Source organism: Morone saxatilis, unplaced genomic scaffold, assembly GCF_004916995.1.
Source record: "Morone saxatilis isolate NCDOM2014 unplaced genomic scaffold, NCSU_SB_2.0 Contig7, whole genome shotgun sequence".
Lineage (NCBI taxonomy): Eukaryota > Metazoa > Chordata > Actinopteri > Moronidae > Morone > Morone saxatilis.
The window spans coordinates 4405141-4432154 of record NW_023340246.1 but is presented as its reverse complement, the minus strand read 5'-3'; the positions used below and the strand labels follow the sequence as shown (position 1 = coordinate 4432154).

Below are 27014 nucleotides of genomic sequence, written 5' to 3'. Positions count from 1 at the left end.
CCCATTTACCTAGGTGGCTAATCATTGTAAACCTGCATTTGCTATGTTTATTCCAACAAGATGACACTTTCTATACAAACCACGTAGAGACAATCTTAACCACCTGCTTGTCAAGCAGTTCAGCGCCTGCCACATCTCCCGCACAGCTTTGGGTTAGCTAGTTCAAGTGTTCCCGGCCCTACACAAGTCAAATACACTTGTACTCATGCACAGTCAGTGCATGTGTAGATATTCTGTCTGGTCATTCCCAAGGAATTCGACATTTGAGTTTAATCTGTCTTATTTTGGAACTGCCCAATTGTCCTTTCTGATCTTAAGCTAGGTTAATTAACAGAGCAGCAGATGGAGGACATCCAGTAATCACTGCAGCAAAGCTTTAACACTTAAAAGATGTTGCTTTCACCAAGTGTAATCTGAATGTAGGTAATTAAAATGCTTATCTCGGCGCATTAACACCCCACTACTCGCAGTGACTCGTCAATGTGGGAACCACTGAACTAGCTAACCGGCTGATTAGCTAGTTAGCACTGCACCACAGACACAAAGAAAATGACGTTAGCTGGCAAGCTAACACGCTAACCAAGCGAAACGAAAAGCCAGACTAGGCTAAATTATTATCTTAACGCTCACTTCACGAAGTAATTGTAACCTACGACAGTCAATTGTGAAATAATGTTAAAGTTAACGTTTGTGAACTGGACTATTTGTCGTTACTAAATGACGAGCTAACCAAGGTGGTGACCGATGCTAACGGTACATTAGCTAACGGGCTAGTTGTTTCGGTTTGTGGCTAAGGCTTGCTAATGCAGTGAGGTCAGGCTGTGTAACGTTAGCGCAACATGGACGCTCTGTTGTATGGTTACGCATTCAAATGTGGTCATTCCCAGCCGGCTCCCTCCCGCGGTAGCATTAGCGCTAACGTTATAGCAAAAACCGACACCCAGCCACAGTCCATCCAGCCAGTCACATTTTCATAACCAGTTCAGTCGACTCACCCTCAGTAGCCTGGTCCCCGGGCTCACCGTCCTCTGCCTCGATTTTCTCCATGTCGTCCACATCTCCCTTCAGCATGGGATCCATTTCGTCGTCCTCTTCACCGTCCCCGTCCCCGTCCCCGTCCTCTTCCCCCTCACCCATCTCTTCGTCCTCGGCAACGGCATCACCGTCGCCGTTGCCCCCATTTTCCGGCTCTTCTTCTTCTTCTTCCTCCTCCTCCTCCTCGTTGGCCTCCATGCTTTCTTCTATCGGGCCATCGCCCTCTTCTTCCTCTCCCATACCTTCTTGATCGGCGGCCTGGCCGAAGCCCTCGTCCGCGTCCGCCGCAGCCTCTTGGTCCAGCGGGGAGGCGAGGGCCTCCTCGTCCAGCGCGGCCTGCAGGCGGTCCATCAGCTCGGCCTTCAGCCCCTTGTCCGAGAGATTACGCTTTTTCAGCTCGTCCTTCAGCTCGTTCACTTTCAGCTTTTTAACGTTAATTGAGCTCATTGTGAATGTTTGACGGCGAGATGTATCAAATAAAAAGCACAAATACCACGATAAATAAATAACTGGACGCCCTTTGTTAACGGATGTAGCTCAAATCTGCGCCAAATGGCACCCGCGCTGTCCGACCAATCTTTCACCGGTAAAAGAGCTGTGCAGAGCCTGCGGTGTGGGGGAGGAGGATGACGTCCCCTACCGTAATTACCCAAAGAGCAACGCAGCTTGGTTATATAGGCCGCCGACCATCTGTCACTGCCGTAATAACAAAAAACAATCCCACACAAAGCGTTGTTGTGGAAAAAGTGGGACAAAAAAACCCACACTAACAACACATTACTCAGATTATCTTTATTTGCAAAATGTGTGTATGTTTGGAAATATGTAAAAAAAAATATTGCACGATGCATTTTAGATGGGGAGTGTGTTTAAATAACCCAGCATCATGCTTCTAGCAAGAGTATGAGGATACGATACAGAATACCGTAATGTACAATGTTATTTACCTTAATTAATGTAGGACAAATGTTCCTTGTACGAAATAGGCAGTATAGTGTAAACATCTGTGTCTTTCAAGGGAAAATAGAAACCTAAATGATTAATTAAAAAAAATATAGAGGAGAAAATAACTTTTGGTTCAGGTTTTATTTTTTATCTTTTACAGCTTGAGAAAGAAGTTGTGTAATGTCTACTGTTGCTCTCCAGTCTGAGAAAATAACCTTGACCGGTACTAGGGACTGAAAGCCAGAATATCTCAGCCTCAATCAATCAATGGTTCTATTGCCCCCCTTCAAGCTTCAAGAAGGGCAGTACTAAATTGCTGGAATAACCCTTTCAACATTTTCTGATACTGCCTCCGCCTTATGTTGTAATTTTAGAACAACATGTGTGCAGACTCTGACACTCTGTTCTGCATAATTCAGTAAAGTTGTATTTGTAAAAAAAAAAACCTTGCCTCTTCTTCCTGATCCTTAGAAAGATGACCTCAAGCGCTTAACTATAACATCTTAAGAAGGCACACTGAACATCATATTAATGTACCTACACTTCCAGTATTCAAGTATTTTAGGAGTTTCATGTCTTCACCGTCCATGCATGCAGCTTTATGTGACTGTAATAAGGTGCACAGTATTGTATATGAATGACTATTATGTAGGAGAGGAATTCAACTTTGAAAAGAAAACATTACTATATCAAGTGAAACCCATTAACAAACCGTGCAACAGCCTGTTCTCTCTGACCGTTTTTTGAAGAACACTTGCTCCTTACTGCCTCCCTGAGGAGGTTACAATAAATAACCAAGTGAAATCCTGAAGTGTTGTCCAGTGCGCTCACTCTTTCTCTGTGTCAGTGTCATCACCCCAGCTCTGAGACGCTGTCTCCAGCCTGCTTACTTTGTCATATTTTTCATTCAAGCTCACCATGAGTGAAATATTTTTTCTTTATATCCATGGAGCTTGGGCAAAATTAAATAAAAGTGCAGTCTGCCTTTGTTCGGATATCTTTTTAAATATTAACAAGTTGTCATGTCATCTCTGACTGGAAGAGGAGAGAGATTTCCTGCCTCGGTCAGAGGAACACACTGGGTAAGTCACATTTATTCATTATCAGCACAATTTGTTCCCACTTGTAAAAGACTGCATGGTCTTTATAGAGTTGGATATAAGAAGAATATTGTTGCACTGCAAGGCAAACAGTTGGGTGTGGTTACAGTTGTCCACGTCGATTGACATCTAATTTCCCACTGCCAGAGCCCACATACATCCTTCTTACACTGATTTATTCCTCAGAGCTCAGAAGTGCAGCATCACTGTGAGCCCGTCGGCTTTTCTGCAAGTATTAACGGGAAAGACCGCCAGCCCAAGCAGCGCCCTACTCCTGAGGGTGCCGGGGGGACCAGGGGCGACCCACATCGGAATATGTGCCAGAGAGCAGACGCTGTCCCGTCTTACAAGTCCCTCCCTGGAACCTTGGGAGACCGCATCAGGAGTACTATGTCCTCCGGTAGTGGGACTATATGTAGGGGCACTATGTTGGCGAATCCTGGCTTTGGGAGATGTGAGAGGAAAGTTGCGTGTTGCGAGAAGTGCTCAGCGACTCTCGTTGCTCTGAAGAAGCAAGCTCTGAGCCTGGCTGTCCACCATCACTTCTCCTGCAAGGTCAGTAACCGTGATGGAGCTGCTCAGGGGTGTAGTGGACCATGAATGCACTTAAGATCAGTCTGTTCTCTTATAGGCTGATACAAATATTATTGAGGGGGAAATATTGTTAAAATAGTAGGCTATTATATATAGATAAATATATAACTTGATTCAAGTAAACGCACCTCAGCAGGTGGTGGTATGGGGTAGAGTCTTAATAGCTGATGGTAATAGAAATGTGCATATATAACTATACTTCTGATGGAATAATAGTTACCATTGTTACCAAATGTAAGATACAATTCATGATACTCGGTTCACTGTCGATGTTTAAAAAACAAAATGTGATTGAAGATGACTAAAAAATATTCCTTTGTTTCTCAGACATAATCAATATATTTTCTCTTATATATTTTTCTTTATCAATTTATAGTATCCTTTTTATTTCTGAGGTAGTGTATAAACTGTGCAAAACAGTGCATATTTCCGTTTGTGAAGGGAAACTGATGACTTTGCGCCTTGATACCACGTAACATATTTGTATCACGGTTTAACTGTATCCATAAACCTGTACATTCCTAATTTTTATTGAAAAAAATTAAAATCAACTTTTCTGTCTGAATTTTGGTGAGAAGAAATGACCAATTTGGTGGGGCGTAGCAGAACAGTGATATTAGTGTAGTGTTTAGTAATGTAACTAATTGCTATAGGCAGGGATTAATAAGTAAAGTAATAAATTACGTTTAAAAAGTCTAATGAATAATGACTAATAAATTAAAAATTTCAAATAACTAGCCCAACACTGCTTGTGAGTATTTGCAGTTTTTTATAGTCTGCCATGATAGTAAATGGTTAATCTTAAAGGTTCCAACAACAATGATGTTAAGATGCAGAGGCCAACAGGAGGCTGTACTTTAGGATTAGACTCATATTATATTCTAGTTGTTTGCTTTAATACATTTTAAAGTAGGGAAACAGAGAGACGGTACACTGTTTGACATATTGTACCTAACTACAGCACATTCGAGAAACACCACATGGACAAACCAAACACAGACTGTGGCACACTGTAATAATAATGGCAATTCCCTAAGTTTACCCATGATTATGATTACATTTTAATGGTAATTTTGGATGGAGTAGCGTGGTTGCTTACCATAGCATAGAATGTTTTTACATATATATATGTTTCTTTATATATCAGTCTATGGGGGTGGGGGTCATTTTGAGCATATTTGAATATTGTGGATGAAGTGTATTGTAATTACTGCCTTATTTGGAGAGTTGGTCCAACTGGGAAATGGTAATGGACATTTTTTTATTTTCAGACATTTTGAAGAACAAAGCATTAACCAATTAACTGAATAAAAAACAAAGCAAAAATAATTAGTTGTAGTTCACATAGACTTTGTTCCTAAAACTGCCACTTTGAACACATTATCTGACTGTATGTGTGAGTGCTGTGTGTTTATGTGTTTTAGTACTCGTGTGGGCACATTTGTCTTTACAGTGCTGCCTCTGGGAGGTATGCACACCATCCATCTGCACATTTGTCACCACTAACATCCATCAAACACACTCCAATCGACAAAGTAAACCAGTGCCATTCTTGCGCGAGTGGTTTCAAATGGGCATGAATATTTCATCTCCGACATCCATGTGTCATCTCCACAGTCCTCTCCATTGAGGGAAGACTATTTATTTTTGTCCTCTTAAGTGGGATGGGGCACAGCTACAGTAGCTTCATGTTTTTAGAGGAAGACCACAGGCCAGAGGAGTACACAGCGTGAGCTGGAAAGAGATCTTGTGGCCACCGACATGGTCAGTAGAAATCTGATAAGCCAGCTAGCTCTTTGCAGGTTTATTGATCCGAGTGTGAGTTCTCAAAAGCATCGTGGTTCTGTAATGTCATCTTTTGAGATGGGCCTACAATCTGGCTAAGATGGAAAGTCCAGTTACCCATCTGGCTACCACAGCGCATTTCTTCCTTCATATATCTATTACTTATTTCTATTTGAGAAAGGCAAGATACACTAAACTGGAAATTAATTTTTCAGGTGATAGAATTTGTTTATGTTTATGTAGAATAAAAAGAATATATCAAGACATATGTGGCTTAAGTACCCCTGGATATTATTTTACAGAAGACATAAATTCAGTTTGTGATGTCTCAGCACTTTTGGAGTTTTAATGGGTTTTGTTTTACATAATTATTGAGAGCTCCTACAGCGCTCATCTGGGGGAATATGGGTCACTGGCAATGTGTTGGCAGCTTGCAGGATGGATGGATGGATGGATGGAGGAGGGAGTGAGCGTGTTGGATGTTGGTAGGTGTCAAGGGCAGACCAAACAGGATGTGACACAAGAGTGTCTGTCAGGATGAAAAGCGACATGATGGTTTGATTTGTTTGATGTTCATAAATTTGACAGACTGGGTCCAGGCTGAGAACTCAGATGTCAAAAACACCTTTTATAGTAGTAGAATTTAAACCTTTTCAAATGTCATGCTGTCAGGATTCTCTAAATGAAATTTGATTATTATGTTCAATCTAGATAACAACTGTCCATTAAAGTCTCATTAAATTATCCTCAAATGATTCTGCAAATGATTGAATGGCTGTACAGTACTCATTCACAGAGTAAAGCATAGCTGTATTCTATTGTTTATATCATTTTATAGCAGTACCATACCTGTGCTGTGGCCAGGGAGTAATATTTATTCTTTGCTTCAGCAGGAAGATGAAAATGAAATGCTTCTTTAACCAATGATGTGTGGTAACATTGAGATTCATAACACTTTCTAGTTTATTTTAAAGGTACAGTAAGTACATTTGTTTTGCTTACTGCTCATATAAAGATAACAGGGGTAGTATTGATCAGTCCTACTGACTCTATGATTACTTCGCTAAGTGCTAAGATTGCTTTCACTGCTTTCCCACGACTCAATTTCCATATGCTCAGTGATCATTTATATAATTCTCGAGCCAGAAATCAAACAAAGCAAATTATGTCTCTTGATGAATCTCTGATCTTATTTGGTCAGTCTCTGTTGAAAAAATTGCAGGCAAGTAACTACTTCAAACACCTAACTGCAAACTATAAAATTATTTCTGTTACTTCTCTGTAATTTTGCAGGACTCTGGTGACCTGTCTGTGTTTCTTCATGACAACCTTCGTGTCCATAGTCGGTCCACCAATGAGCCCAGGGACAGAGAGAGGGAGCAGGGCGAGTGTGGAGCCTGCGGTCTAAACCTGAATCAGCTCAAACAAGAGGCCGTCCACTTAGCTCTGAGCAGGGGTCAGTCATTAGCTAAGCCTCCCTTTGAACACAGCTTTAGCACTGGTACACTGCTGGGACAAAGTGAGACAAAGCATGGGGAAAGGGCTCCAAGGGAAGCGGCCACGGCTGTGCATCAATCGCGCAGTCGCACCCACAGTCCTCACAGCCCGAGAAGCCCGAGGACGCCTCAGAGGACCCCTCAAACCCTCAGACGGAGGGGGCCCAAGCTCCCCAACCCTGATATGGACCGCTGGGTAGAGGAGCAGCAGCAGATGGTTGCTTCTAAATCTGTGTCTAGCACTGATGGTCACACCATCTACCCTCACCATCAGGTACCCCTAAAAGCCTTCTCCTACCACTAAATCACACATAACACATCCCCTAGTGTGCATTCCCCTTTTAATGAGCTATATGGGTAAGGTATGTCTTTACGGGTGCACGTGTCAGCAAAGCAATGATTCATAGTGCCTAATCAGGGCCTATTTAGATCCTACGGCTGAGGACGTAGTTTAAAGTACTTTTGCTAATGGAATGGAATTGGGTCATGATTTACCATCATAAAAGCCAGCCAGTCAAAAAGCACTTGTGATCAATAGGGGGATGGTCATATTTAACAGGGCGGCTGGTGAAATATGCATTACTGTGATGGAAGCCACAGCAGACTGAGCCCGCCCTCCCCCAAGTCCCCAATGAAAAAGGTTATAAACCTGTAGAAGGTGAGTGAGAGTCTTGAGATGTTTCATATGATGTTGGTTCAACTTGGGTGGGTTTTTACTGCTGATCAAAATATCATTCCTTAGTACATGTAGATATCATGTGATCTGGTTGACAGAGAATTTTCATAGACATCATAACTAACTGTTCACTATACCCCTCCCTGGAAGAACAATTGTACAGTTATAGGTTAGCAACCATAACTGAGCACATAATGAGGCAGTGTACATAGTATGAGGGACACTCCTTATGTAGAGTTAAAAGGGTGGTGTCTAGTCTAAGTGCCAAACTTTAGCATCTCCGGCTAGCTATAGCGTACTTAAAGAATGTATTTTGTATTTTTGTTTTAGTTTTTTGCAATAAATAAATTCCCCTGTGGCTCACAAAGCATATTCCCCATAGAACAGCATTATAAAAACATGTTGGTAAAACTGCTGACAGGACACCACAAACTGCAAACAAGGTCAATTATAACTCTTTCTATTATGACTTTTGGATTTTAGAGGTTTGATCCTTAACAAAGTCTAAGGGCCAAGTGGGAACTTGCGGGTGGAGCCAATGGAATAAACACTTTTGTGCAATATATTTGAAGATCCCCATCCATATCTGTTATTCAGTTAATGTGTTACGTTTTTCCTCTTGTAACATTAAAAAAACATACTCTTTGAAAACATGGTAAACATTGCTAGCATTAGCTTAATTAGCTCAAATTAGGCAACCTGAAAATTGATGGTCACCAGCTAGAAATGAGAAGCTGACTTTTGTCTACTTCTGTCTGAAATCGAAGACCTATTAAAAATTACAAAGAATTTCTAATGGTAAAGCTGCACCGCTGGGCCAGAGAAAGCTTGGCGGCATAGCAACAGTAACTGCAGGGGGTGGGGCTCAGCGAATGATCAGTTGGACTGAAGTACTGGACTGGAGAGCAATATTGTAATTAACCTGTTATTCTTAATTGACTTGTCTAATCAAATTTAACAACAACATTTAAACATCTTACTCAAATGAAAGTGTCCTGGGCTTTATAAGACTGTATGAGAAATTAGCCAAGCGGGTCCAGTATGAGAGCAGATCAATACAGGTTTATGTGGCTGACTTGAAATAATACGTGAGGAGTGAAAGTGGAGGATGAAGAGTGAGGAGGGAGAGTGAACAAAAAGGAGGGCGGAAGAAAAATGAATAGCAGAGGACGAGAAAGGGAGATTAAGTGTTTTAAGATGGGAGGCAGGAGAAAAGGCTGGAGAGAAATGATGATTTAGAGAGATGAGTGGAGGGCGGGAGAGGAAAGATAATAACAAGAGATAATAATAAAAGACCACATGAGAGCAGATGCATAGAGACATCAGAGCACAGAGAAAGAGAAAGTGAAGATACAAGAAGGCTATGACAGAAGATTCTATTCAACAAGAACACAGGAGGAGGGACGGGGGAGTGTCTATACATTATCCATATTACCTTTGGCTACATATATTAACTTAGCCCTGTCTTTATCCTCCTCCCAGTCTCCTTCAGGACTACTGCACTAATTTGCAGTTAATGGTTGGACATTATTAAAAGAAAAAACTGAGCTGACATTGTTATCTTGCCCTAAAAAGAGCTGAGACACTGATGAGACGGTATGAGAGCACTGTAATCCGGAGATGTTGGCTCAGTGGCCTGCGGCGAGGCTCGCCGACTTCGTGTTGAGCAGTAGCTTGCTGAATAGGTCATGTTGAACACACACCGCACAGTTATGAATGAGTTCAAAACACACACCTCGGAGCTACAGCTGCGCAAGTGTTGGAGTTGCCTTACGTAAAGTTGCTCGATTGAGGGTGTGTGTGTGTGTGTGTGTCAGAGGCAGTGACCGTATGTTTGCTGCACCTCTTCAACTCTGAGTCATGTTTTAAACTCAGACAGCAGTCACTATAGCAGTCACATACTATTCCTCACACTCCACATGCAGCTAGCCAGAGCCGCAATAGAGCTAATGGCGTATATGTTTAACCCACTGTGCACTCAGCCTAGATGCCCTACTTAGACAGACGCACCCCACGCTTTTCCCCGGAGTAATTCCCGTGATAATAGCCCCTTTTGGAGTGGGTGCAGGAGTGCAATTACAGATTTGGAGTTTTTATAATGAGCTTTCTCCCCTAACAGGCAGCAGATGATGCTGCTTTGGGCTGTGGCGACGCTGGGATCATACAGACTAGCTCAAAGATCCCTCACATTGCCAGAGTGGTGACCATCGCCAACACTGCTGCTATGTCCCTTTTAGCCAGGTAAATACATCTATGTCTATATTATGAATATAGCAATTGTTTTGTTTTGTGTTTAAAGATGAGTTTTCTGCAGCATGTGTGTACTGGTTGCACCATAAGTGTCAGTGGTATGACTTCTTCCCTGTAGGGCGGCCGAGAAGCTCAACCTGACATTGAGGAAAAAAGGCCAGGCTTCTGATCCAGCTCCCGCTCATTTCTCCACCTGCTTCAGGGAGCTGATCCAGAAAAACCCACCGCCCGTCCCCTCCTGCCTGCTCCAAGCTGCCACTAGAACCAAAGACTCGCCCAATGTTGGCAAGGTAAACCACAGGGCTTCAAATTCCACTAGATTTAAAGTAAATGCAGATTGTTACGTTTTTTAGTGAACCACATTTGGTTTAGGTGCAATTGCTAATAATTCTTCGCAACTACCCTGATTTGAATTAAAATGTAATTCAAATTATTGGACTAAATTTAAGCTTTTGGTCAAAAAGTCTAATTACAGATCAGCATTACTTGGGGGAAGTTGGGGGTCTGTAGGAGATACAGAATATTAAATACTTACAGGAATAGTTTAACATTTTGGGAAATACACTTTCATTTAGATGAGAAGATTGATACCACTCTCATGTCTGTACGGTAAGTATGAAGCTATAGCCAGTAGTCAATTTAGCTTAGCTTAGCATAAAACTGCATGAGAAGCAGCACATAATTCCCCTTGAAACTACAACTTGTGGTTTTAACATTTAGGTTTGTATATGGATTAAACACATGAAATATAATCGGTTTATGCTAAGTCCAGACTTTACAGACAATAGAAAAAACTCAGACTTGTCTCAGACTTGGCCATTGGTCTCACCATATATTCTACTTGGTCTCGACCGAGTCTGGCAAAGTTTATTTTATTTTTTTCTGAAGTAACTACCTCCTTCAAAACAAAACCATTGATAATGGGCATTTTTAGAAAATGGGTTTAATATTGGTTTAATTCAAAGAATCTAGAATGGGCATTGGCATTGGCCATGGTTATCAGGCAGCCAGTCAACGTATCTTGCAATTGTATGCCTGGTTGCCAAAACTTATCTCATTGGCAATGGCAAAAGCTTTTTTGTTTTTTTGTCTCAGTAATTGACACTCTCTATCATTTGGACTTGGTCTTGACTTGGTCTTGAGTAGTCCTGGTCTTGGACTCGACAATGTCGGGACTACAACACTGCATGTAATTCTTGCAAGAAAGCGTATTTCCCAAAATTTAAAACTATTCCTTTTCACATTAGTTTTAGCTATTTCGAGAGGTTAAAGCCATCATAATCTGTTCTGTTCAGGTGAAATTACTTTTTCAAAAATCTCCAGGCTACAGTGTAAACGCTGCTAACAGTAGCTGACGTCTTTTGGACTATAACTCAAACAGCGTTTCTGTAACAAACGTAACACCTTTTTTTGTTTTGGTCTCAATAATAAATTATGATTTATTATCATATAGTTATGTTCAGAAACTAATCTTATTAATGTATACTCCATCTTTGATCACAGCACAAGCAGTAGCCCATTAGCTGCACTCACAAAGATCAGTGCAGCTTGGGTTCAGGGGTAAACAAATTTGAACTCTTGACTCTGTGCAGCAGATCATGTACATCAGTGGGACAGTTGCAGGGAAAAAATACACCACCTGCTCAATAATGGAAGAGGCACCCAACTTGTCTTTCCTCTATATTGTATGTCGTAAATACATATGACATGCATTTACTGTATGCTACAGTATATACACACATTCATATCTTAATATTAATTCCAATAGAAAATATACAAAAGTTCTACCAACAATCGTCTTAGAGTCGCCTGCAGAAACAAAGTAGTGTCAGAAGACTTTGACATTGACTTGATGAAGATCCTGTGTTACCTGGGCCACTTTGTATCTTATATTGTGACGTGTAAATACATAGAATAGGTCCGGATCGGTGGTGTATCTTTCAAACTCTACCATCCTCGTCCACAACCACCACCTTGGAAGTGTTTTTACCACCCTTGTTGCAGAGTAAAGAGATCACAGTCAATTTGGAGGAGATCCTATATCACACCTTCTTTATGATACACTGTAATGTGGTGCTAATGTCTCCATCTTGTTCCTCCCCTCCCCTCCACTCCCCTCCTCTGGGAGAAACTGGGGGAGATCAATATGGCTGCCTGCCCTCCCCTTGTCTCAGATAGATGGACTCTTGGGTTTAGTCTAGAGTTACAGATAAGGGCTCAGACAGACCCCACTGCCAGCCACACCTGCCTGAGCACTCAGCTCTGTGTGCCTCTGCGTGCCAGATTATGTATATGTGTGTGAGCGGAGGAGGATTTTCTCCGCTTCTAAATGGGTCTCTTGAATAATTTAACCCTCATAAATAGAGTTTGACACATGTTCAATAGAGTTAGGGAGCCACTTCTTGCATAAGGTAATAAAATTATGAGGGAGCTAAAAAAAAAAAAAAATCGTTTGCTTCGTTTTTAAACTGTCATGATGATGTCATCCTGGTGTAATGCAGTCCTGGACAATTTCAAGAAAACTACATTCGACTGGGTGTCATGGTGTGCAGGCATACTTGCAATCTTGCAGGCCTGAATCCTGATTAAGAATAATTTTACAATTGGTTTATAAACCTTAATAGAGCTTATTATCTTGTATGAGGTAAATGTTGCCTTGTCTTGCAGACTAAGACCTATGAGCCTTGTTAAATGCTGTCAGAGTCAGGATCTAACTTAATTTAAGACCTTAAAGCCTCTAAATCTTAAGGGCTTCCTGTAGAGAACTGCATTAAGGAATTAATGTCATGACATGCGGAAATATAGCAGGAGGTATGCATAGACATGCAGGTTTAAGTACATGTATGCTTTCACTGACTGAATCAACTGGTTGTCTACTGCAGCCTAAAGAAAACATGTCTTTATATCAATTTCACATTAAATTAAATTTCATTTTTGTATTTATAAAAATCAGTTGATGGCTGTGACGCACAAAAAAACAGATTGCCTCATATTTCTGCCAGCTCAAAAGATTTACAACAGCAGAGTACACTATCTATCGCTCAATGCTCAAACCTAATCCTTTTTGACATTTACTGCTTTGTTCCACCTAGGTTTCCCTTTTCCAGCCGAGGTTTCTCGCAACCCATGTTGCATAAAATAACGTCTTAGTCTCCCATGGCTGAGCAGCAGGGGCTCAGAGCTGAAGTCTGACTATTACTTCTCTGTCAAAGCTACGTTTGATATCAGGCTCCTGTGTTAAAACCCCTGTATGTATAAAGTTTTAAAACACTTTTAAAAAGCAGTGTATAAATAGAAGTAAAAAAAAAGTGCTGTAAGTGACAACATAACAGCTTACGGAAACATTTTGAAGATTTTGTGGCATGCATACAGTGTGTACATAGGGCTTTTTCGCTCATATGGTGCTCTGAGATTCTGGAAGACTCTTATGTCTAAAACTCACTGAATTTGATATGAAGATATTTTTGAACCATACTATTTTGAAACTCATTCTTTTTTCATAGGTTTCTGTTGCTTCTGCTGCTTGTGTTTAGTTACACAGGCTTCTTCTGCAATCTCTTACATACATGTTGCTCAGTAAAAGCAGAGCACCTACTCACCCCTTGCATTAAATAAAAGATGGAGTTTACTTTTCAAGGTGTCTCAGTGTAGTTTAAAACGTTTAGCCCTTTCCAGTATATGTGTATACAGTATGTATACAGTGGTAAGTGCAATACTAGTGTCTTCCCACAGCAACCCTTGTAAAAGGCATTTACTCTGTCAGCCTGTAGCTACTCACTAGCTGACTTAGCATTAGCTGGGGGCAGTATGAGCCTGTTCATTGTCAATCTATTTAATATATTTACATAATTAATGGGTGCTATTAATATGACTGCCATAACTTAAAACTTTGAAGAGTTGTTCACCTAAATTACAAAAAACCCTCTAGAGACCATATTCCCCATTTTGACACAAAATAGTACTGTAAACACAGGTGTTACAAATGACACTAATTAAGGTTCAGTTCCATTTAGTGCAGCAGAGCCTTTCCATTGAGCCGACATGCACAATAGCAGCACCTTGACTCTGTTTGACCTAAATGAAACACAGCCTCAATTATCACTGGTAACACCTGTGTTTACCTTACTATTTCATGTCAAAATGGCTACTATGAAAACTTTCTATGTCTACTGTAGCCATGCAGAGAGTTTCTGTTTCTCTCCGTCACTTCCCAGTTACAATGGCGGTAACAGTTGGTGCTTACAACATTGAAAGTTTACATTTGAACAAGACTTAAGAGTCAGAAACCAAAACAAACTTTGTAGCTGATGATGGCCTTAGAGGAAAAGCTAAGGTTCCACCCAAGATATTACAACCTTAAAATTGCGTACCGAATTTGATGGCAATCCAATCCAATGTGGTAGAACGACAGACAGACTGCAACCCCTAGAGCCATGCTACAGTATGTTTACCCCATCATATTTAAATTTTCTGTTGGTATTTAACAGTTCATAACATACTGTAATTTTCAACATGCTTCTATCCATCTTGTGCAGGTCAAAGTCGTTCTGAGGGTGAGTCCAACACTGTCAGTGGGCCAAGGCCAACCACCTGTTCTCCGGATTGACCCGTCCAAGAAAAGAGTCACCATAATGGAACCAATCAGCAAAAGCAAACCACACGCTACAATGACACTAGACAGGACTGGCAAAAGTCTTCTCAAGACATTCAACATTGATGCTGTCTATCCTCAAGAGTCAAGCCAGGTTTGGTTCTTCATCCTGATTACTGCTTAACATAATTCAAAAATATGGTTTTAAATGTGTCTACTTGTACTTACTTAATACGGATCTTGGAGTTGTTTAACATTGACAGATACTTCAATAGTGTAACATTTGTCTGCCGCATTCTGTGTTCTCTCAAGTGTTCAATGTTCCCCTCTTCATACTACACACCACGGTTGGGTTGCTCTCTCTCGGTCTGATGACCTGAAAACTGATAGGGCCTGGATAGCCACCACAATTACACAGTCCATCAATTATATTCAACCTTCTCCAAGCTCTGCTTACAGTATCTGAGCCCAAGGGAATCTACAGAATCAGTATGCATCCCTCCTCTGGTTTCATTGGATGTACTTTTTCAGCGTGGAGATGAATCATAAGATGCTTGCCGTCCTTTGTTCTCTCTGACCAGGCCGAGGTGAGTGCAGGCGTCTTGGCTGATGTCATCCGCTGTGTGCTCAGCGGCAGCGATGGATGTGTCCTGGGTTTGGGATGTGCTGATGTGGGTGAGTAATCGGTCGCTGTGAGAGGCCACGGGTTAAAATCTTAAGATGAGAGTGGGACGCTTTTATCTGTGCTCAGGGGCCATCCAACCCCCGCCCCCCCACCACCCTCGCTCCTCTCTCCTTATTCTGTCCCACCCTGCTATCATTCCACATCTTCCTTATCACTTAAACTACTTGTCCTCCTATTTTCCTCCTTCCTTCTCTTATCAATCTGATACACATTTCCAGCTCTTGTTCTTTCGCTTCCTCTCCTGCTCCATTTGTCTTCTTCTGTCTTCCCTTTTTCCACATAGTGACAGAAAAGTGTTGCCATTTAAACCCTCTCCTTCTCAGTCATTCATCTTTCACCTGTTACTTTGTAAATGAAAGCCTATTCATCAATTATACAAGACATATGCGTTTTTAAAAGCGTCCCATTGCCTGATAGACACATCAGCATGCTGCACAAAAATACACAAATATTTTATTTTATTTTGTTGAAACACTGAGCTCAGAGGGGACTGTCAACAAAATGGACAATAATACGTTGCTATTAGAGAGATGAAACCCTGCACTTAGGGTCGGTGAAGAGGTTTAATAGATTTGTGGCGTGCACATACACACACACACAGGGTAAGGACAGGGTCTCCTTGGAGCTGCTTTTTCACATGACGCCACTCTCCGTAAATCTGATTGAATTAGTTGGCCAATACAAACTACATGTGGCCCACAGCCAGGGGATATCAATCTCCTCCACAGAATACTATTCTCTCTGAATAACGGCAGGCAGCTTGGCCTTTAATTGGAGTAAACCAATTCTCCTATCCTCATTCAATTAGAGTTTGGATAAGACAAGAGAGGGTAAAACAGGCCCATAACTCAAAAATAATGTGGGGCAAAAGTGCATTTGGAGATACAGTATGGTCTCAGTCCAGAAGAAAATCTGAAACTGTTTGTGGGTGTGTTTCTGTCAGTCTGCTCCATCTTTATTTGTGTTTTTTTGTCAGTTTATTTATTTATTTGTGTAAGCTAGTGCACTAGTTTGGATCATACTCATCTCAAAGTGTATATTGTATGTGCTGATGCGGTGCCCATGTGTTTAAAGGCTAGCAGGTGCATGTATATGTAGTATATGTATGTGTTTCTGTATGTAACATGCATACATCAGTGTGCTCTGTTGTCTGCCTCAGGCTCCTGGTCCAGCATGGTGGGGAGCGGTGAAAGCATCCAGAAGCTCGGGCTGATTCCCTGTGCCATCTCCTGGCTGTACAGTGCCATCGAGCGGCGGAGGGAGAAGACCTGGACCGATCTGACTGTATCCGTGTCTGCTATAGAGCTTTGCTGTGGAGAGGAGGACACACTAAGGGATCTGCTGGGGGAGGTTGTCCCCTCATTAGGCAGTATCCAGGACAGCCCAAAAGCCCATATTAGACTTCAAGAGGACCCCATCTATGGGATTCAGGTAGAAGGACAAGTGTTTTTATTAGGAAAAAGAGGTCTTTTTAAATAAACTGCTGTGTCTCTGTCGCTCTGTCTAAGCGCAAGCACACAAGGCTCCATTGATCCAAAATGTCAGGATATTCCTGGAAGAAGAAAATAATCCACCTTAAAACCAAATAGAATTTTAGTTATTGTCGTCGGTATGATTACAGTGTAATCAATCTTTGGTAACAGAATAGAAGACTGTCCCAAATCTGGAAACCAGAGAGCCGTGGCTATATTATTAGTTGCTGACGAATGAGAATTTCTTGGCTCTGCTTAACTGCCAATGCACTGCAAAGACTTTAAGAGTTTAAGAATTCATACACAATAAGAGTTATTTTACAGTTGTTTTAATAGCTGAGGTAGTTTTAGTATGAAATTTCAGTGACTATGTTTACATGCACAAAATATTATGTTTTTTGCCCTTATTCTGAAAAGGACACTGTCCTTACTAAGCTGTTAACATGGCTAATAATATATTCCACTAATCGTCTCATTTACATGCGGCTGTGCATACTACAATTAACCTTAACTGTTAACAATGTACTGTACGTCTTGTGGAAGAATTTCTGGTGCCTGAGCCATTTTGCCTCTGCATCAAATAAGGATTCTTCCACTGTTGACACACTTGTTCGACAGTGTGAACACAGCCTCCCTCTTTCTTCTCCAACTTTTTTAAAAGGTTATTGTTGCCATATTTGAGCATATTCAATACCCTGTTGATATCCTAGTCTTTCATAATGTTTAAGAGTAGGTGTGTAATGGTCTACACAGTATGTGAGAAGATAATAAGTGGTAGCGAGTGAAGCCTATTACATTGCATAAACGATTACATCTGATTGCATTATGATTGTGCAGCTGCCTCCTCCCACGCACTAATGTTTGTCAATTGTAAGCCACCACCTCACTGTGCAATGCATTTCCCTCTATTTCTTCACTCAATACTATGAAAATGAAACATACTGTACCAATGGAGCTGTTATTCCAAAACATCCTGTTACTAAAATAACATCACAGTAAACACTGGAAAATCTCAGAAAGAGCAAACCTCTGACAAGTCTAAGCTACTTAATGTGTTACTTTAATAACAGAACACACATAGGGATAAACAATAGTGGGATACATGTTGTAGATTGACAGAAAAAAAATAAAATGGCAGATGGTTTTCATTTCAGTAGTTTATAAGAAGATTCCCTCCACATGAGATTTATGACCATTTTCTCTCCTCCCTCCAGCTACGTAACCACAACCGGGTGAAGGCCCCCACTGCTGAGCGGGCTGCTTCACTCCTGGATGCGGCCATTGCAGCACGTCGACACAGTGACTTCGTTACATACCTGTCCCACAGCTCCATAATGTTCTTCACTCTCCACGTCCAGCCCCCTCGTACAGAAAGCAGCACCATTGGCAAAGGTTGTAATGAATTATTCAGTTACCAGGGCGGCTTGTCCCCAGTGAATTTGTTTTTTACACATGAATTATTTTCCACCATTAACCCTAAATTCACTGCTGATTTAAAGGTCCAATGTGTAACATTTAGGAAGATTGATTAGCAGAAATTGAATATAATGTTCATACGTATGTTTTCATTAGTGTTTAATCACCTGAAAATAAGAGTTGTTGTGTTTTTGTTACTTTAGAATGAGCCGTTTATATCTACAGTGGGGGCAGGTCCTCTTCTAAGAATTCCACCATGTTCAACTGCCATGTTTGTTCAGTAGACCAGAATGGACAAAGCATGCACTGGCTCTAGACAGGACCTTTCTCGTTTTGTGCGAGTTTTGCAGCCACTGTAGTCTCTCCAAGCAAGCAAGCAAGCTTGGATGGTTTAGTTGTATTGAAATGGCTGCAATCTGCCACTTCACTGCTAGATGCTACTGAATCCTACACACTGTTTCTTAAATGCAGTTTAATATACATACTTATAATTCTTGTGTTCTTTATTTGCATATTTGAAAACTTTCTAAACTTTTGGCATTTATGCTTTCCTCTCTGATTTCCATCCGTAGGTTCACGTGGCCCCACTAAGTTGACCATGATAGATGTATGTAGTGGTATGAGGGGTATAAACAAAAATAAACCTCCATATTCTGAACTGGGCCCTGTTGTCTTGTCTCTACTAAGTGGACATAAGCCCACCCCCAACAAGTAAGAATGTGTCTTTAAAATGCTATTTAAGTAAACATTTTGGCATATGTTGGTGTAGAGTTAACCGTTTCTAAAAATAGTCTTTTTCTTGTTAAACCATTTTATACTGACTGAAAAAGTAAAAAAAATACATCCAAATGTAGACTGATAGATTTGGCATATATTCTGTGAGTTAATGGACATTTGCACTGTCTCTACTTAGGGGTAGTAAGTTGACTATGCTCCTTCGAGAATCCTTGGGCCATGTTAATTGCCATACCACACTGATGGCTGAGGTTGCTGATTCTCTGGCACACCTTCAAGAGACCTTATCCACCATCCAGCTGGCTTCTCGCATCCGCAGGACGCAGAAGAGGACGAAGGTACCATAAATGCCCTTTAACCAACAACCTTTTAATGGGATCATATGTTGGTGACCTTTTTGTAAAGGATGTGATAAGTTTTAGAATTTCTGTTTCTATCTATTTTAAAACGTACTGTACATGTTATGTTTTGGATAGTCCAGTTCTATAACTAACTCCACAATTTATCTTCATCTAACAGCAGTCCACCTCATGTTCTCCATCCGGGAGGAGTTTGACTAAAGATTATGAGAGAGGACCTCAGTCTTTGTCCCTGCGGGCATTCCACTCCACTGATGAGGTGGATGCTGACATCCCTCGTTTCCGTTTGCGTGGTGAACTGGATGAGCGCTCCAGTAGTGACCAGTCCTGTGACACAGTCATCCAACTAGACTCCGATGGCTTGGTCCAGTCCAAAACAACCTCAAGACTGGCACAACCTGAATTTGTGCCCATCATACCCTCTTTGCATCCTAACAAGGCTGACATGGATGACCCAGAGTTTACTGCTCTGCTCCAAGAGCTTCTGAGAATTCCTCAGCTGCAGGCAGAGAAGAAGTCTGAGGAAACTGTTCAAGGGAATATTGAAGTGCTGAAAGCAGACATAAAGAAACCAGGGAGGGACTGTCTTAAATGTGACACATTTGCTGAACTTCAAGAGCGCCTGGGCTGTATCGATGGAAGTGAGACAACAATGGATGTGCTCAAGTCTTTCTTAAAAGGGCCACCTGTTAACAATGTCACAACCAAATCACAACCCCAGAAAGAAACAAGGAAACAGGCAGACAGTGAATCATCAGAAACACCACAGACATTTTTGAATCAGGGGTTAGGTTGCAGTCAGACCTCTGTTGTAGAAAAGCAAACAGATGGCACCTTCCCCGGAGACAGTTTTCAGAGAGAAGATTCGGGTCTGTATGACTGCGAGGAGTGCAGTGCAACCAGTTCCAGTGAGGAACTGCTGAATCAAACTCACAGTCTTAACAAGACGAGTTGCTCTGAGCTTCCCAGAAATGGCCCTCATAAGTCAGATGATAAGCTCTCTTCTCAAGACTTTAATGTTGATGCTCAGGGCATGGCCATCACCAGTTCCCTTGCACCTACAGGTAAACAGGGGAGTCCTGAAGCTGCTGATTGGTTCAAACCAGACAAAAGGACCTCACCAGTTGGCAAGAGCTCCCCCATATCTCCTTCCTCCTCCTGTTCCTCTTCACACTCCTTGGCTACCAGTGTGATAGATGTCTTACCTAATCAGCCCATAGAGGACATTAAGGAAATGAAGGCCACTATCACAGTAACTGTTCAACAGCCACTGGACCTAAAAGGTCAAGATGAACTTGTCTTCTCCATGGTGGAGGAGGTGACCATCAGTGGAGCATTGAACAGAGGGAGGACAGGTGGAAACATTATTTGTATCAGAGATACTGCCCAATCACAGAGTCATGTTCAAGGCTCTGCTAGCTCTCAACCGATCAGGATAATCAGCAATGTCAGCGAAGAATCTGTAGCTGCAGGTTCCTCTAATACAAACAAAAACTCTGTAGTTCAATCTGTTGCTACAGAGGCTAAAACTGAAAATCCCCAGTATCAATTCAGGAGGGAAAAGAAGTTCTTACCTTCCTTTATAAATCCCATGCTGATTAATACAGATATGGATTGTGAGTTGGATGGTGCGAAAGAAAAACAAAGTCCTATTGACACTTTTACAGGTGCCAAGTCGTGGTCTGAGTTAAGAGGGAGCGATGTCAAATGTCCAGATGATAGGAAGGCTCTTGAGAAGAGGACCGGGGCGTGTGCGTCTGAGACACATACCAAAAAGTCTGACAAAGTATGTGACTCGTCGTATGACCCAGTGGTTTTGGAAGATTCAGCTTTCTGTGATGAAACTGCAGAAAACAAAATGTGTGGAAAGAGACAGAGAAATAAAGACAAGAGCCACTCTAGAGACAGGGAGCATGTTTGTTCCACTAACACTCCAAGGGGCTCAGAAGGGGGAGAAATCTGTTCCAGACGGGTTGGGAATGCCCTCAAGAGAATTGGTGCTTCACCTGGTTGCCAAGAAACCACCCCTGCTTCCTTTAAAGCTGGTAGTTTGCCTAGAGGTTGGCAAAATGCCAGCCACCAGGACAGCTACCATGGCGGTTACATGACAGACAACCACAGAGACCCAAGGGGGGTGACATCATCCACCCCGTGTAGCCCAAGGGTAACTTTGGAGAGGAGGCAGGGCAGACAGCACTCCCCAGCGAACCACAGCCTCCATGTGTCCTCTCCTCGGAAATATGGAGCAGAATACAAACAGCATTCTAGTAGTGCTCCCAGAAAGAGTATTGAATGTTTGTTTGAGACCTCAAGTACAAGAATGAAACATGATCACATGAGTGGGAGGCCAAAGTCACCCATTGAGGACAGCAGCAGGCTTTTCAGTGCCAAATTGGAGCAGCTGGCTACCAGGACTAATTCCCTTGGTAGAACCCCGAGGGACTTCCCAACTCTGGATAGAGATAGTAGTAATAACTCTATGAGCTCTAAGGGAAGCTCTAAGGGAAGTACTGAAGGTGCTTGTAAGGGAGGTTATAAAGGACGTAATGAAGGAGATTGTACCTTACCAAGGGCTAGCCGGAGCCCCAGGAAGAATCCTCGGTCTGATCAGAGTCATCACTTCTTTCCCTCTGAAGACCCTTTAACTCAGTCTGCTAGGCATACCCATTCCAAGCTTTCTGCTGTGGGGAAACTTAAGATGGCTAGCCCCAAAGTCCGTCGCCTGTCTGCCCCCAGTATCAAGAACCTCAGTCTCCCCCACAAAAGCCTGCGGCAGTCCATTAACCGCAGTGCCAGTCTTTCCCCAGATGGCAAAACTGTTAGCTTTGAGCGGACATCCTCCTTTCTTTCCTCTTCCCCTCCACGGTCGTTTCCCTCCATCAGTCGAACTCCGAGCCAGAGCTCCACATGCTCATCCACGAAATCTGCCATCCAGGGGTTTGTCAATGGCCGGATCTCAGACCTCCTTAAGGAAAGGGCCTCCAGCCCCACTTCAGGAGGACTGGACCACATGATAGCAGTTCCCTCACCATACAGCCGGGTGACTGCTCCCCGCACACCTGATCACCTGAGTGGGCATGCGAGTGACACCACTAGTGTGTTGAGTGGAGATTTACCACCAGCTATGGGGAAGACATCCCTGCATTTCTCCAACAGGAACAGTTTGGTGAGCAGTGGATATGATAGCATGGTAAGGGACAGTGAAGCCACAGGCAGTAGCACTTCAAACAGAGATTCTGTCAGCGACAGAAGCGGCTCCCTCCTCAGTGTGGCTCGCAGCAGCCGATCATCTCGGAGGAGAGGCAACACAGGTAAAACACCTGGAAAAACCGGCCTTTAATGAACTGAACTGGAAGACTTTCTCTTCTGGAAAAATCTGAAGCTAATCCAAGTGCTGAGTGTGTTGTTGGTTTTAGGTGTTAGTGTAGTCTCAAAATAATCTAAAGTTAGCACGCATGTTGAGCTGATAACCCATAATAAACATTTTAGATAGATTCATATATTTTCATTCTCTTGAAGTAACTTGTTTCTATCAAATTCAGTAATATCAACTGGAAGTTATTATAATGTATTCCAAATTTTCTTTTACTTTTGTAATCTTTCTATCATTGGTCAATGGTAATGCAGTTGAGGGCTGAGACTTTTATAATTTGATGTTTTGAACATGTAATGTCCCAATTGTGTGCACTTTCACACCAATACAATTAAATGCAAAGGTAAAATTGTCAGATTAAAGTGCTATATCGTATCTGAAAAAAAAAAAATGGCAAATCCTATGGAAATTTGAGTCCAGTCCAGTATTGTATAAATTTTTTTCTCTACACATTCAGACAATTCAAACCAAACACTAAACCATTTTTTGGCTTGTAATTTGACCACATAACATATTAATGTGACATTAATTGGAGATGACACACATCTAGAGAAGGCAGTCAGACCTAGTTTCCTTACTGGCATTGAAAGCCTAATTGTGTAGGAGGTCACATCATTAATATATGAACCCAGTGATGGCACTTACCAATGGCAGCCAATACAGAAAATGAAGTGTGTTTGGCTGAAACAGTGAATTGTAAAAATGGCTGTGTGTATACTAACATTCTTGCTAATAGGTAAATACTGTAGCACTTAATAGCATTTTGTTGAAAACATGGTTAACACAGTGAAAACTGCTAATGGAGCAATTAAAATAGCAGACGAAGCTTTTGCTGGATGAGCATATGAAAAACATAATATATTATTAATTGGGTGATTCAATTCTGCCTGTACTTAATTTCTCCTTAAGTGTCTCCGTAAGTAATCAACTCTCTACTTTAACTAACTATAACTATTTTTTTCCTGTACTGGCCCACTCGAGTCAATCTAAAGCGAGTTACAGAAATTGTGTCTCCTGTCTCGACTTTTATGAATAATATGGTAGCCCTGGCAAGCTGCATTTGCCCTCAGGCAAACTACAAACACATGGCCTGGGCATTGAAGGCCACTTAGGAACCAGCCCTATGATACAAATTTACTTACAGTGAGGAGTGATGCTTTTAGTGTAGAGTGTTTGTTGATGATACTAATATAGCGGCTCAAGAATACAGCGTTAGCCACCTTGTAGATCCATGAGGAGCATAAGCAGGCTTTTTCATTTGTAAAAGTGTGACCTCAAAACAGCCTTATCTTAGTTCATGTTGCTGAATTTAAATTAATGCCATGTACTGTACATCTATTGCAAGAATACATTTGTATTGGTATGAATAAAGTTTTTAAATTGAGTGGCAGCAGTGGCTTCTCTTTGTGTCAGTATTGGCAAGTGATCATGCCAACACTAAAATTAAAATCAGAATAAAATGTAACTAAAATAAAATACTACCTTAAATATAGTTTGATTAGGTATCTTTTTTAAATTCAATATTTTCACTGTATGTGCAGTTTTAAAAGAGGAGGAAGAGAAAGAACAAGTTGAGATATAGCATCTCACCGCACTTTCTGCCTCACCCTGCTGTAGGTACTCACCAGCGTCGTCTTTCCCATGATACACCCCTGTCCCTGAGACGCTCGACTAGCGGTCTGCGGTCTCGCTGGGTGGATCGGGGAATCCCCGAGGCCTACGAGATCAAGGTCTATGAGATCGACAATGTGCAGAGGATGCAGAAAAGAGCAGGTGCTGGCAAACAGGTGCTGGGTTTATTTTGATTTTTTTTTTTAGGAGGTTAAAGGGCATAATGCAAAATATGACCTTTATCAACCTCTATTGGCAACCAGTGGGAACAGCTATGTTAGTAGATCGTATGTCCTCTTCTAGGGTCTCTAAAGCTCCTTTCAACAGGTTCCATTTTGGACCTCATTCAGGGTTAGCAAAGTACCTGCATTTTTCTAAGCTCTAATGCTAACAAATCTCATGTCAACCCTTCTGTCTATCCACACACTTTTATATTAGCAAAGAGCTATGTAGAAAACATCTTTATATTTTTTATTTTATGGCTATCTGACTATGGGCCATGCTAACTTTGCACTCACCACATCTACACAACTTATCCACAATGCTCATGTCACATTTAAAATGTCTATGACAACCAAAATGTGACCACCAAAGAAAAACCATAGACAGCTACTTGAAGCGTTGGAGGTTTTGTGTGTTCCACAGCCTCTAAGTAGACAAAGCATTCCTTTGCTTTAAAAAATCCTCTAAGCACAGCTCCTGTATTGGCGTAAAGGTTTGAGAAGAGTTTGTCTGGCGCGATCTCTTCGGAAAAATAACACCTCAAGGGCACACTATCAGAGTGCCCTTGAGAAAGGCACAACTTCTGCAGCGGACACAAATAAAGACCGTGCTTGGGCAGCTGTCAGGTTTCATGTGTGAGATATTGTAGAAGCGGCATGACATATAGCAGTGAATTAACCCTGGGTAAGTAAAGGTTGGATAAAAGATTCCACTTGGCATTTACAGTTCGAATGTGCTTAAAAACAAAATGCATGTGATGACGTAATGCCCCCATGACGAGCAGTCTGGCCTCAAGAGACTATTCCCCGCCTCCACCAGTCTCAGGCAGGCAACTTTTATACAATTTTAATGACCACATGGGGGAAAATTGGGTCAATGCTGCTGCAAAGGACAAAGAACAACACTGGAAGTAAAACCAATATAACACGTTGTTGGTAAAACAGAAGACTTTTAAAAGAAAAAAAATAACTGAAGTCAATAGAAGAGTTATAAAAACAATGGCAGCGCTCCATTCTTCATATTTAGAGGTTTTCTTTTGTTTCCCTTCACAGTATGCATGTATTGACCTTTGAAACTGTCCCTTACGTGTAATAAGGTTAGTATAACTGGAGAGTAATTCCATTTTCTACCCTAAAGACATGTCTGGTCTCACTCCCCAGAGGTGTCTCTGCCCTAACACGGTGTTTATGATGTGGTGTGTGTAAGTGTGTGTGTGTGGTGTGTGTGTGTGTTGTGGAGAGAAAGAGAGAGTGGGGAGGTGCTGTTTGTTCATCCAGCCTCTAAAAACAGTCTTTTGTTGTGTGCTGTGTGTGTGTGTGGAGGAGCTAAACACTACTGGAGGCAATACACCACATGTTGTTCATTTTTAATGAGAACAACAGTAGCAAAAGTTAAGTTTTAAAAATACAAGCTTTTTCAAAACTATTATGTGCTATATGAACATAAATAAAAGAAAGTAGTGAAATGTGTGTATGTGTTTGTGTTTTCAGGGGCCTGCATGCTTCAGTGCCAAGCTGAAGTTTTTGGAGCACCGTCAGCAGAGGATCTCAGAGGTCCGGGCCAAATACAGCCACCTGAGGAGAGAGCTAGAGCAGGCCAAACACAACCTCATGCTGGAGCCCGCCAAGTGGAACCAAGAGTGTCAGTCAAATTATTCTTTCTTTGAAGAAATAAGCATGCAAAATATTATTTGTCACCTTTTGAAAATTACAGTAAATCCATATTGGACCACATTTTGTTATACATTTAACAGATTCGCTGTCACAAAAGATAACCTCAGGAATAGAATGTAAAAAATCTCTACCTATCAATTAGGGCTGCGACTACTGATTATTATATTATATAATATATAATAAAATGATTATGATGATACTAATGATGTAATGTTTTATCTTATTAATTAATTAATTCCTTTTCCTATGAAATAAAAAAACACTTTTCCACAGGACATGGTAGCATAAATAGCTTATTTTGCCAAAGATATTGAATTAACCAGCCTTTATGACAAAGAAAAGCAGCAGAACACACAATGGGTTCATTCAAAACATTAATAGATTATCAATTTTTTTTTATCAACTGAACATTTCATTGACCAATTGTTTACTTTCAGTGAATGAGCAAATAATGAGCTTGTAGTATGACAGCATTTCAACAGGGGGCAGTATGCTGCTATTACTAGGGCAAAATCCAGGGTCCTCATTATCATCATTAGCATTATCCTCAGCACTCTTTGTAATTTCCTGCTATAGCACATTATATTTTTTGCTTTGTACACAAAGTGCATGGTGCTTTTAGGCAACATGGGGCAAGACTGACACTGGTAACCACCCCAGAGCAACAGTGGAAAAGCAACCTTTAAGATAAGATAAGATAAGATATGGGAGTGTCTTGAAATACCAATAATTGGGGTGGGTTTGTGCCAAAACTGCATACATGTTGTGTTTTGAAATTAGGAATCTCAGCATCCTGTGAAGTATTTATTAGAGTCATTGGTTGGCTATGAGGCAGCAAATGATCGTCAATATAATATTCTCTTTAAACAATAGCCCCATATAGTTATACACTGGTTAGTACCCTTTACCTCACAGTCTGCCACCTCGCTGTCCTCTTCTAGTCGACCTGTGGCAGACCTTCGAGGTGGACTCCCTGGAGCATCTGGAGGCCCTTGA

The 27014-nt window shown here is 41.5% G+C and overlaps 2 protein-coding genes across 2 annotated transcripts in view; one reads left to right on the top strand and one right to left on the bottom strand.

Annotated features, from left to right (window-relative positions):
• hnrnpub (heterogeneous nuclear ribonucleoprotein Ub) overlaps positions 1 to 1645 on the bottom strand; it is a gene marked incomplete at its 3' end in the record, with an annotated part of 8811 nt that extends 7166 nt beyond the window's left edge. Inside the window, 1 exon segment of the mRNA XM_035678780.1 lies at positions 996 to 1645. Coding sequence (XP_035534673.1) covers positions 996 to 1482 — 487 coding nt within the window.
• A 1825-nt stretch (positions 1646 to 3470) lies between these two features.
• Positions 3471 to 27014, top strand: kif26bb (kinesin family member 26Bb). Its single transcript, XM_035678979.1, has 14 exons — positions 3471 to 3635; positions 6753 to 7229; positions 9751 to 9872; positions 10000 to 10171; positions 14417 to 14626; positions 15054 to 15147; positions 16317 to 16588; positions 17844 to 18021; positions 18618 to 18756; positions 18959 to 19118; positions 19300 to 22450; positions 24130 to 24285; positions 25836 to 25986; positions 26960 to 27014. The coding sequence occupies exons 1-14, from the start codon at positions 3471 to 3473 to the stop codon at positions 27012 to 27014; spliced, it is 5502 nt and encodes a 1833-aa protein (XP_035534872.1).